The sequence below is a fragment of the Dasypus novemcinctus genome, chromosome 17, assembly GCF_030445035.2.
Source record: "Dasypus novemcinctus isolate mDasNov1 chromosome 17, mDasNov1.1.hap2, whole genome shotgun sequence".
NCBI classification, from domain to species: domain Eukaryota; kingdom Metazoa; phylum Chordata; class Mammalia; order Cingulata; family Dasypodidae; genus Dasypus; species Dasypus novemcinctus.
This window is the reverse complement of record NC_080689.1, coordinates 26,515,080-26,527,238: the sequence shown is the minus strand read 5'-3', so window position 1 is coordinate 26,527,238 and position 12,159 is coordinate 26,515,080. Positions and strand designations below refer to the sequence as shown.

Here is a 12,159-nt window from a genome sequence, read left to right as displayed (position 1 = left end):
TCGGCAGAGTCCTAATCCCTAGGTCCGGGCCAGGCAGGAGTCGGCCGCTGAGGTTGTCTACGCTCAGGCTGGAGGCGGGGTCAGAATGCAGTCTCCTAACGGGATAAAGGATTTGTGTTGGAAAGCTCAGGCAGTTTTGCTTCGTCTCGAACGAAATGGTTATTTGGGGACAGTATATGTTGGAAGAAAGGTATAAGTTAAGGGTGTCTGAACAGAACTGTTATTTCGGGGCAAGTCACAGATTTGCCTGGGAGGGGCGTGGTGTGTGGTCTATTTTCCGTGCTATTCTTGGGAGCCAAAGCTCGCTATCCACGGTGAAGAAACGTAGTTAGGATTTTCCCAGATTAGGAGGACTGGAATAGGGGCGTCTGTCCGTGTGAATTATACAACATCATAACTATTTACTGGAAAACATCTAGGGAGAGTGATATTGGATAGTTGCTAAACACACCCAGCAAGCCTTCATTCCAAGTTTTGAATAGACATCCCAGATAAGTTGTAAAGGTAATATTTTCTGAGTTGGTGTGAGACAAAGTGTTGATCACTTTTTAGGCTATCTGTGGCTTGATCTGGTTGGCTTGCCACTCGTTTCTCTTTTGTCCTTTATTTTATTTATTTAATTTTCTCAGAGTAAAGTATCTTCTTGCTTTTTTCCCTTATTTCCCAGTACACAAACTTACCTGGGCTGGGTGGTTTTTGAGATGAAGTTAAGATCTACCTGTCGGTTGGTATATCCTTTTTTTCCCCGCCTGAATTTTAGAAATAATAGGTAATTATTATTTTTTTAGAGGTTTTTTTTTTTTAAAGATTTATTTATTTATTTAATTTCCCCCCTCCCCCGGTTATCTGTTTTCTGTGTCTATTTGCTGCATCTTGTTTCTTTGTCCGCTTCTGTTGTCGTCAGCAGCACAGGAAGTGTGGGCGGCGCCATTCCTGGGCAGGCTGCACTTTCTTTCCGCTGGGCGGCTCTCCTTACTTGCGCACTCCTTGCGCGTCGGGCTCTGAGCCCCACGCGGGGGACACCCCTGCGTGGCAGGGCACTCCTTGTGCGCATCAGCACTGTGCATGGAATGGGCCAGCTCCACACGAGTCAGGGAGGCCCGGGGTTTGAACCATGGACCTCCCATGTGGTAGACGGACCCCTAACCACTGGGCCAAGTCCGCTGCCTCCTAGTAAACTCTTAATGATCTTACATTTTTGTGAGTATCTGTATCTGTGCTGCTTGTTTTACAAATGAACTTGAAGTAGTCTGACTTCTTATATTATTCTTGTCTATCTTCTCTATATAATATAGAAAATACTGTTAACCTTACGAGGTTTTGTTAGAGGATTAAATGAAAGAACTGTATCTTTCCCCTCAACTGTAGACTCATATATCAACTACCTTCTAGACATCGATTTGAATATCTTATAAGCATTTCAGATATAACAAGTCCAATCAGAACTCATGATATTCGCCCCTGTCCAAAATCTATTCCTCCTTATTATGCCCCTTCTGAGTACATGTGTTAGAAAGAAAGCTGCACCTTTAGGAGAACAAAAGCTCACCTGATTGTGAAGGAGAAAAGAATTTTTTTAACAATCTTGTAAGAACAGGTGCACAACCTGGATACAATGGCCAGACAACAAGAAACAGTGACATTTATATGCTAAACCTAACACGCAGGTCTCTCCCCTGTTCCCCATTGATTGGGTACTTAAGGGGTTACAGCCTATCCAAGACATCTAATTAACTTACAGGGGTTCCTCTGAGTTACTGCTCCATTCCTTATATTCTTTCCCTTCCTCCACCAACTGCAGAGGCAGCTTTGGCTTCACCTTCCTGTGAAAACGAGACACACCCTTTCCTTACACATGACACCACTATTCACTTAGTTTACTCAGGCCAAAAACCTTGCAGTATTACTCCTTTCTCTCACACCTCACATCTAATTAATTTACCTTTAAAATACATTTACAATCTATGACCACTTATCAACTCCACTGCTACCACCCTAGTGTAAACATTGTATCATTTCTCTAGCCTGAGCAACTGCAGTAGCTTCCTAACCGGCCTTCCTGTTTCTCTTTACTTCCCTACAGTCTATTTATTCTTCACACAGCATCTAGAGTAATTGTTTAAAAACATAAACCAGTCATATCTAGTTCTTCCCTCAGCTCTCTAGTGACTTCCCAGTATATTTAGAATAAAATCCAAAGTCCTTTCCAAGGGCCTGGCCCTTTCTACTCTCTGATCTCATCTTCTTCCCTCACTTCAGTATAGCCCCACCTTACCATTCATCCAATTCAGTGCATTGAAAATAATCTGGACTCAGAGCCTTTGCACCTGTTACTGCTTCTGTTAGACTGCTCTTTCCACAAATACTTCATGGCTCATTCTCTCAATCTGTGATGTCAGGAGAGGTTTTACCTGACCACCTTATCTAAAATAGTAGCATCTGTTTATTTTTTTTTTCCTTTGTAGCAGTTAACTAATATTACATTTTATATAAATTTGTTTATTTTCTGTAATGTCCCTGGAAGGTAAGCTTTAGAAGGGAAGAAATTTTGTCATCTTTAGTGTTATATCCCAATGATCTGGTGCATAAGTACTCAATAAATATTTGTGGAATAAATGACTCTCCATCCTTGCATAAATCATCTGTTCAACCTTCTCTCATTTATTCCACAAATACTATTGAATTCCTACTATATGAATGATGGTAATCAAAATAAAATGATACTTGCCCTCAAGGAACTTACTTAGAGCAGGAGAAGCAGAGACAAACATAAAAGGGACTCTCAATAGCATGTATAATTACAAAAATTTGTAAAGAAATACTATAAGAACAAATGTAGATGGCATGGCACTGCAAAGCCTTTTGGAAAATATTTGAAATGAGGTCTAAATGATGAGTTGGAGTTATCCAGCTAAAGACTGAGGGAACAGCATGTGAAAAGGTTATGAGTTAGGAAAGCATGTGGTCAAGGAACTGGTGGAAGACCAGTAAGGCTTGAGCCTCCTGAAGGAGGGAAAGGAAGGGTGGAGGGAGGAGTAGTACAGATGAGGTTGGAGATTCAGGTTCTGTTCATGGAGTTTGGGTTTTAGTTTATGTGAAAAGGAGAGTTATAAAAGAATATTAAGCGGGCAGTAAACTGATACAGTTTACCTTTTTAAAAGAACACTCTACCTGCTGGGTAGAGAGATTTGAAGGGAGCAAGACTGGAGAAAAGGTGGAATTTAGACAAAATATGTACAGGATCAATATGAAGAAAACCACAAAACTCTGATGAAGGAAATCAAACAAGATCTAAATAAATGGAGAGATTTCAATGTTCATGGATAGGAATACTAAATGTTGTTTTTTTTTTTTTTTTTTATGGTCACAAAACTTAATATATTTAGAATTAGCCAGCTGGACTCAGTTTAGATGATCCCAATTTTGTTGGCAACATCCAAAGCATCATAGTCAGGAGCCAGTCGAACATATGCCTTCTTCTCTCCATCAGGCCTGATCAGGGTGTTGACCTTGGCCACATCAATGTCATAGAGCTTCTTCACAGCTTGCTTGATCTGGTGCTTGTTGGCCTTGACATCCACAATGAACACAAGTGTGTTGTTGTCTTCAATCTTCTTCATGGCTGACTCAGTGGTCAGGGGGAACTTGATGATGGCATAGTGGTCAAGCTTGTTTCTCCTGGGGGCGCTTTTCCAAGGATATTTGGGCTGTCTCCTGAGACGCAGCGTCTTAGGCCACCGGAAGGTGGGTGACGTGCGGATCTTCTTTTTTTTGTGGCTGTGAACGCCTTTCAGTACTGCCTTCTTGGCTTTCAAAGCTTTTGCTTTGGCTTCCGTTTTGGGAGGGGCAGGCGCTTCCTTCTTCGCTTTCGGCGCCATCTTCGTGAAAAGGCGGAATACTAAATATTAAGGTGTCAGTATTTCCCAACTTGATCGTAGTTTCAATGTAATCCCAATAAATATCTCAACAAGTTATTTTTTGACTGTCAAGAAGCTTAACTAAATTGAAAATGGAAAGGTGGAAGACCTAGAATAGGCAACACAATATTGAAGAAGAAAAAAAATTTTTGGAGACTGATACTACCCATCTTCAATACTTACTAATAAAGCTATAGTAATTAAGATAATGTGGCATTGGTGAAAGAATAGACACATAGATCAATGGAACAGAATAGGGAGCTCAGAAATAGACCCACACAAATGTTATCAACTGATCTTTGACAAGAGAGCAAAGATAATTCAATGGAGAAAGGATAGTCTTTTCAACTGGATACGCATGTGCAAAAAAACTGAATTCAGACAGAGACCTTAAAACTTTCACAAGAGCTAACTCAAAATGAATCATAGATCTAAAGGTAATATACAAAAATGTAAAACTTCTAGATGAAAAATAGGAGAAAATCTAGGTGACCTTGGATTTGGTGATGACTTTTTGGATACAATACCAAAAGCACAATCCATGGATGAAGATTGTTAAGTTGGAATCATTAAAATAAAAACCTTCTGCTCTGTGAAACGCACTTTAAAAGAATGAAATGAAAAGTCACAGACAGGGAGAAAATATTTGCAAAACATTTAACAAAGGTCTTGTCCAAAATATGCAAAGAATGCTTAAAACTAAACAATAAGAAAACAACACAATTTTAGAAACAGGCAAGAGATCTGAATATATACCATACCAAAGAAAATAAACAGATGAAGCATATGAAGAGATGTTCAGCATCGTATGTCATTAGGGAATTGCAAATTAAAACATCAAAGAGACGCTGCTAGCCACCTACGAAACACAGCTAAAATCCCAAACACTGACAACACCAAATGCTGGTGAGGATGTGATACAACAGAAATTCTCATTCATTACTGGTAGGAATGCAGAATGGTACAGCCACTTTGGAAGTCAGTTTGGCAGTTTCTTACAAGCTAAACTTAGGCTTACAGTCCAGCAGTTATACTTCTAGGTATTTTTCCAAATGACTTTAAAACCTATGTCTACACAAAAACCTGCACACAAATGTTTATAGCCGCTTTATTCATAAATTTTTTATTCAAAAACTGGAAGCAACCAAGATGTCCTTCAAAAGGTGAATGGATAAAGAAACTATGGTACATCATACAGTGGAGTATTATTCAGAAACGAAACAAAAAAACAAAACACAACCCTCCAGGTATTTTTTTTCACGAAGCGACACACACACAAAAGAAATACTGGAGGAACTTTAAATGCATGTTGCTGAGTGAAAGAATAGTCTGAAAAGGCTACATATATGGCATTCTAGAAAAAGCAAAACTATAGAGAAAGTTAAAAAAAGTAGTTGCCAGAGGTTCAGAGGGAGGGAAGAAGAGATGAATAGGTAGAGCATGGGATTTTTAGTTGCAGTAAAACTATTCTGTATGATATAGTATATATGGATGGATGGATACATGACATTAAGGATTTGTCACATCCATAAGAATGGTTTAAGAATACAAAGGGTGAATCTTAATATAAACTATAGATTTTTTAGTTAATGCTAATGTACCAATATCAATTCATCAATTGTAACAAATGTACCACACTCATGTAAAATGTTATAATAAAGGAAACTGTAAGGGGCAGTGGGGAGCATATGAGAACTCTGTGCTTTCTGTTTAATGTTTCTGTAAACATAAAAGTGCTCTAAAAAACAAATCTGTTTTTTAGAAATCAGAACATTCTGCCTGCTACATAGAGAGTGGCCTTGAAGAAAGCAAGACCAGAGAAAATATGGCATTTGGAGCATGTTGCTGGTAGTCTTGGTCAGGGGTTGACAAACTTTTTCAGAAAAGGGCCAGATAATAAATTTTTTTTTTTTAAATTTTTATGGCACCATATTTTGTGCCATTAAGTATAGTGCCTTTTTTTCTTTAAAGATTTATTTATTTATTTCTCTCCCCTCCCCCTTCTGTCCCAGTTGTCTGTTCTCTGTGTCTATTTGCTGCGTGTTCTTATCTTTGTCCACTTCTATCCTTATCAGCGACACGGGAATCTGTGTTTCTTTTTGTTGTGTCATCTTCTTGTATCAGCTCTCCTTGTGTGCAGGGCCATTCCTGGGCAGGCTGCACTTTCTTTCATGCTGGGCAGCTCTCCTTGTGGGGCACACTTCTTGCGCGTGGGGCTGCCCTATGCGGGGACACCCCTGTGTGGCACGGCACTCCTTGCGCACATCAGAACTGCGCGTGGGCCAGCTCCACACGGGTCAAGGAGGCCTGGGGTTTGAACCGTGGACCTCCCATTTGGTAGGCAGACACCCTAACCACTGGGCCAAGTCTGCTTCCCGATAATAAGTATCTTGGCTTTGCAGGCCAAATGTTCTCTGTCACAACTACTTAACTTTGCCATTGAATAAAGAGCGATGAATCAAACCTAAATCCCACATCACATAAATCCTTTTATTCTAGAAGGAAAGATGCTTTACATGTAACTAACTTTGATGATCAGTCATTTTTAACATACAGAGGGGATCTAGAAATTTTCATTTCCTTAGAATCTATAGCTACACATGTGTGTAAAGGCACGGATGATCATTACAACACTGTTGATAGAATTAAAAATTAAAGACATCCTAACTTGCCATCATAGGGTCCCAGTTAACTAAATCATAAGATTTTTAGTTAACTAACTACTAACTACTTGGGAACTGGTAGGAAAATGAATGAGGTAGATCTGTATGAACAAATATAGAATGACCTCCAAAATATATTAAATGCAAAAAGCAAGGCACAGAGCAGTATGTATCTAAAAGGAGGGAGAAGGAAGATATATATACACACTTATATATTCATACACTATTTCAAAGAAGTTTACATAAAAAACTATTAACATGCGAAACAGGTGTAGCTCAGTGACTGAGTACCTGCTTTGCATGTATGAGGTCCTGGGTGCAATCCCCAGTACTACCAAAACAAAAACCCACAAAAACTACTAACAATAAATTACCTAGAGAAGGGCCTTTGCCATCTGAGTTGAAAGTAGATTAACTTTTCCTTTGGTATTATTTGAATTTTTTACAGTGTAGCAGTTTGGCATTTGTATTAGTCAGCCAAAGGGGTACTGGTGCAAAATACCAGAAATTGGTGGTTTTTATAAAGGGTATTTATTTGGGGTAGGAGCTAACAGATACCAGGCCTTAAAGCATAAGTTACTTCCCTCACCAAAGTCTATTTGGGGCAAGATAGCTGCCAATGGCTGCGAGGGTTCAGGTTTCCTGGGTTCCTGCGTTCCTGGGGCTTGCTTTTCTTTGGGTTCAAGGTTCCTTTCTTCCTGGGGCTGTTTTCTCTTTCCTCTGTGAGTTTCCTTCCCCGGGGCTCCAGCTTAAATCTTCAGCATCAAACTCCAAAATCAGAAACCCTCAAATCTGTTCTTTGCCATGGCTTTTATCTGTGAGTCCCCACCCATCAAGGGATGGGGACTCAATACCCTAATCATAACTCAATCATGCCCAGGTACAGATCAGATTACAAGCATAATCCAATATCTATTTTTTGGAATTCATAACCATGTCAAACTGCTACAGCATTGTTTATGAATTCCAAAAATAGATATTGGATTGTGTTTGTAAACTTGTCTGTTCCTCTGGGCTTATTTGATTGTATTAAATTCAGAGGTTTCACTTTTACTTGATTAAATAATGATTAAAATCAGGCTTTGATTGGGCCATGTCAGTAGGACATGACATGGGTAGGACAAGGCCACCCTTGGTAGCCGGGTACTCAGAGAGAAAACTACTCTGCAGAGGAGTTAGTTGGAGTTTTGGCTGCTGGAATCCCTGGAAGTAAACATGCAGGGGAAGAGCAAAAAGAAATACAGACAGCTCTATAGACAAGGCAGAAGCCCCAGAAAGAGAGAGAGCCTGATAGTCTACAGCTGACCTTGTGGAGAGACCAGAGCAGCTGAACCCAACCAGGGACGAACCCGGAGAGAGACAAGATTTGTCCCAACCTACAGTGGATTGGAAGAAACTGGGACCACGGAGCCTTAAGAGAAAGAGGGAGGCTGAACCCTGCAGACGTTGACAGCCATCTTGCTCCAACACATGGCAACAGTGACTAAGCTTCTACCCCAAATAAATACCTTTTATAAATACCAACAGATTTCTGGTTAGCATCAGCACCACTGTGACTGATTAATACACACAATGCGACTCTTAACTTTTTCTGCTTAAAAAACTAATTAATGCAAATATAGTAGTAATCATAATAATATACCACTCATGCCCTGGGATCTAACTGCTAAAGCTTATTATTTAGCAGAATATCAGGGAAGATTTGGAAGGAAAATTGGGGCATTTCTTTTGGACCCTGAGGGCTAACTAATTTTTTAAAAATTATGGTAACATATTTATAACATAAAATTTACCATTTTTGCCTTTTTGAGGTACTGGGGGCCAGGGATTGAACCCAGGACCTTTGTATGTGGGAAGTGGTGCTACATCACTGAGCCATATCAGCTTCCCTGGGTTTTTGTGTTTGTTTTGCCAGTCGTTTGCTTTTGTTTTTTCTTTTTTTTCTTTTTTTTTTTTTAAAGATTTATTTTTATTTATTTAATTCCCCTCCCCTCCCCCGGTTGTCTGTTTTCTGTGTCTTTTTGCTGCGTCTTGTTTCTTTGTCCGCTTCTGTTGTCGTCAGCGGCACGGGAAGTGTGGGCGGCGCCATTCCTCCGCAGGCTGCTCCCTCCTTCGCCCTGGGCGGCTTTCCTTATGGGTGCACTCCTTGCGCGTGGGGCTCCCCTACACGGGGGACACCCCTGTGTAGCAGGGCACTCCTTGCGCGCATCAGCACTGCGCATGGGCCAGCTCCACACGGGTCAAGGAGGCCCGGGGCTTGAACCGCGGACCTCCCATGTGGTAGACGGACGCCCTAACCACTGGGCCAAAGTCCATTTCCCTGCTTTTGTTTTTTCAGGAAGGACTGGGAACCAAACCTGGGACTTCCCATGTGGGAGGCAGGCAGGTGCTCAACAGTTTGAGCCATATCCATTCCCCATTTTTACCATTTTTAAGAGTATAATTCAGTTACATTCATTACTTTTATGAAGTTGTGCCACCATCACCACCTCCATTACTAAAACTTTTTCATTATCCAAAACAGAAAGTCTTTACCCTTTAAGCATTAACTCCCTATTTCCCTTCCCCTCAGTCCTTGGTAACTTGTAATCTACTTTCTGTCCCTATAGATTTGCTTATTCTAGATATTTCATATCAGTAGAATCATACAATGTTTGCTCCTTTGTGCCTGGCTTATTTCACTTAGCAGAATGTTTTTGACGTTTATCCCTGTTGTAGCATATATCAGGACTACATTCCTTGTTAGGGGCTAAATAATATTTCGTAGTATGTACATATCATAATTTTGTTTATCCAATTATCTGTCAGTGGACACTTGGGTTGTTTTCACCTTGTGGCTAATGGGAGTAATGCTACTGTAAAGACTGATATACAAGTATCTGTTTTTGAGTTCCTGCTTTTAATTCTTTGGGTATATACTTAGGAATGGAATTGTTGGATCATATGGTAAACCTGCACTTAACTTTTTGAGGATCTAAAATTTTAACTATAGGAATGTTATGAGCAAAGGCAAAAAGCAGGCAAGGTCAGGAGAGAAATGATAAAGTTGAAACAAGAAGTAGAGGGGGCATGAAATCCTTGTTCTTCTTAGGAAAATTACCCTTACAAGTTATATTTTGCTACTCTTACTCTTAGCCAGGTGATTTGCATTACTCAGACAATATTTCGGAGATGGAATTAGGATGAAATTATTTAAAAAGAAAACATTTTAGGAATTTTTTTCTAAAGTCTTTCAAATTGAAAGAGGAATTAAACTATAAAATGCTATGACTACCTAATTTTATATGTGGACGTGTTCCTGAAAAGGCATATGTAAATTTAAAATACACAAAATATTTCTTTTCAACTGGGGTTTTAAACCCTGTGCCAGACCTAACCAAATCAGAATCTCTAGGATTGGAACCTAAGCCAATTTTGAAAGCTCTCCACCTCTGGTTTTTCTGAAGTACACCTCTGGTTAAGAAGTCTGACTTTGAGAAATTCATTGAAGAGTAATACTAGGAAGACTTCTGGGAAGATGGTGAACTAGAGAGACAAAGCAGAAATGGCCTGAAAAAAAATGTTCAAGGGTTTAGGACACCAAGGAAGCTAGACACCACCCCAGAAGAGAGAGGGGCAAAAGAAAAGAATCTCGACAGGAAAACTGTGAGTGAAAGCAGCAGCTACAGCTGCCAACACCCATCCCGCCACTCCCAGAACAGACACCTTTGAATTCTCTGGCCTCTGGCCAATGGCTACGAACAGAGGGAGCCAGAGGGGTTGACCTCCCCAGGAAAGGGAAGAGAGACAGATGCAGCCTAAGGCTGATTCAGCTTTTGGCCAACAAATTTGGTCTGCTGCATCCCATGAGCCCTTCCAGGCTGGGTGGGGGTTTTACCATTGTTTGTCCTAGGAGTTGACACAGGACTAAGGAGATCCAACTCTCACAGACACCCTCCCTACTGACTGGGACTAGTTGTTGAGGATGTAGAGGGGAATGGAATTACTTCCTACCCAGGAAAAGGGAGGAGGCTGCCGGGCAAAAATTGGAGAACAGTCTCTGAGAAAGTTTGAATTGCCAAACTAAGAATAGCTTTGAGGCAGGATCCATTCTTACATTGTTGCTGTTGGTATTGCAGTGAAAACACATTTGGATCAGAATAAATCCAGCTAGACCTACTTTAAGACACATTCTATTTAGAATGTCAAACATTGAAGATAAAGAGAAAGTTCGGAGAGCTGCAAGAGAGAAGCAAACCTTCACATACGAAGGATGCCCAGTAAGACGTAGTGGATTTCTTATCAGAAACCATAGAGGCAAGAAGACAGTGTGGTATGATACAATTTGGATACTGACAGAGAAAAACTGACAGCCGAGAATTCTTTACCCAGAAAAATTGTCCTTCAAATGTGAAGGTGAGTTTCAAATATTCACAAACAGAAATTAAGAGGGAGGTGGACTTGGCTTAACGGATAGAGCATCCGCCTACCACATGGGAGGTCCACAGTTCAAACCCAGGACCTCCTTGACCCTTGTAGAACTGGCCTATGCGCAGTGCTGATGCGTGCAAGGAGTGCCATTCCACGCAGGGGTGTCCCTGGCGTAGGGGAGCCCCGTGCGCAAGGAGTACGCCCCATAAGGAGAGCCACCCGGCACAAAAGGAGTGCAGCCTGCCCAGGAGCGGCACCGCACACATGGAGAGCTGACGCAGCAAGATGACACAACAAAAAGAGACACAGTTTCCCCGTCCCACTGACAAGAATAGAAGTGGACACAGAAGAACACACAGCGAATGGACACAGAGAACAGACAACAGGGGCACGGGAAGGGGGGAGTAAAAAAAAAGGGGGAAATTAAGAGAGCTCGTAAAAAAGAATCCACCTTTGCAGGAAATATTAAAGGGAGTCTTCAAGCCTGAAAGAATAAGACAGGAGAGAGACACTTTGAGGAGAATATAGAAGACAAGAACAGCAGAAAGGATAACCAAAAGAGTAAAAAGCCAGATGAAAATAAGATATGACATATGAAAACCAAAGATTAAAATGGTGGAAGTAAATAGTACATTTAAAGTAATATCATTGAATATGACTGGGTTAAACTCCGTAATCAAAATACATAGGGTGATAGAATGGATAAAAAACATGAGCCATCCATATGCTACCTATAAGAGACTCAGACCCAGAGATACAAAAAGGCTGAAAGTGAAAGATTGGAAAAGTTACTTCACCCAAACAGTAACCAAAGAAGAGCAGAGGTAGCTATACTAATATTGGACAAAGCAAACTTTAGATGAGAAAAAAAAAAGTTATGAGATATAGAAGATCATTATATATTAATAAAAGGAACAATCCACCAGGAAGAAATAACAGTCATAAATACCTATGCACCTAATCAGGGTTCCCTAAAATACATGAGGCAAACTCTGGCAAAACTGAAGGGAAAAATAGACATCTCTACAATAATAGCTGGAGACTTCAGCACACAACTCACATCATTAGGTAGAACAACTAGACAGAAGATCAATAAGGAAACAGAGAACTTGGACAATATGATAAATGAGCTAGATTAACAGACATATATAGAATATTGCGTCCATATT

At 40.4% G+C, this 12,159-nt stretch overlaps 2 protein-coding genes across 3 annotated transcripts in view; one reads left to right on the top strand and one right to left on the bottom strand.

The window, feature by feature from the left end:
• DHX57 (DExH-box helicase 57) overlaps positions 1-12,159 on the top strand; it is a 131,209-nt gene that overhangs the window by 365 nt on the left and 118,685 nt on the right. The gene's annotated exons all lie outside the window — the stretch shown is intronic.
• Positions 22-5,280, bottom strand: LOC131273942 (large ribosomal subunit protein uL23-like). The gene has a single exon (XM_058278422.1). The coding sequence runs from the start codon at positions 3,876-3,878 to the stop codon at positions 3,408-3,410; it is 471 nt and encodes a 156-aa protein (XP_058134405.1). The 5' UTR covers positions 3,879-5,280; the 3' UTR covers positions 22-3,407.

Bases quoted from the DNA above. Each gene is read 5' to 3' on its own strand.
- LOC131273942 (XM_058278422.1), bottom strand. From the start codon at position 3,878: ATGGCGCCGAAAGCGAAGAAGGAAGCGCCTGCCCCTCCCAAAACGGAA.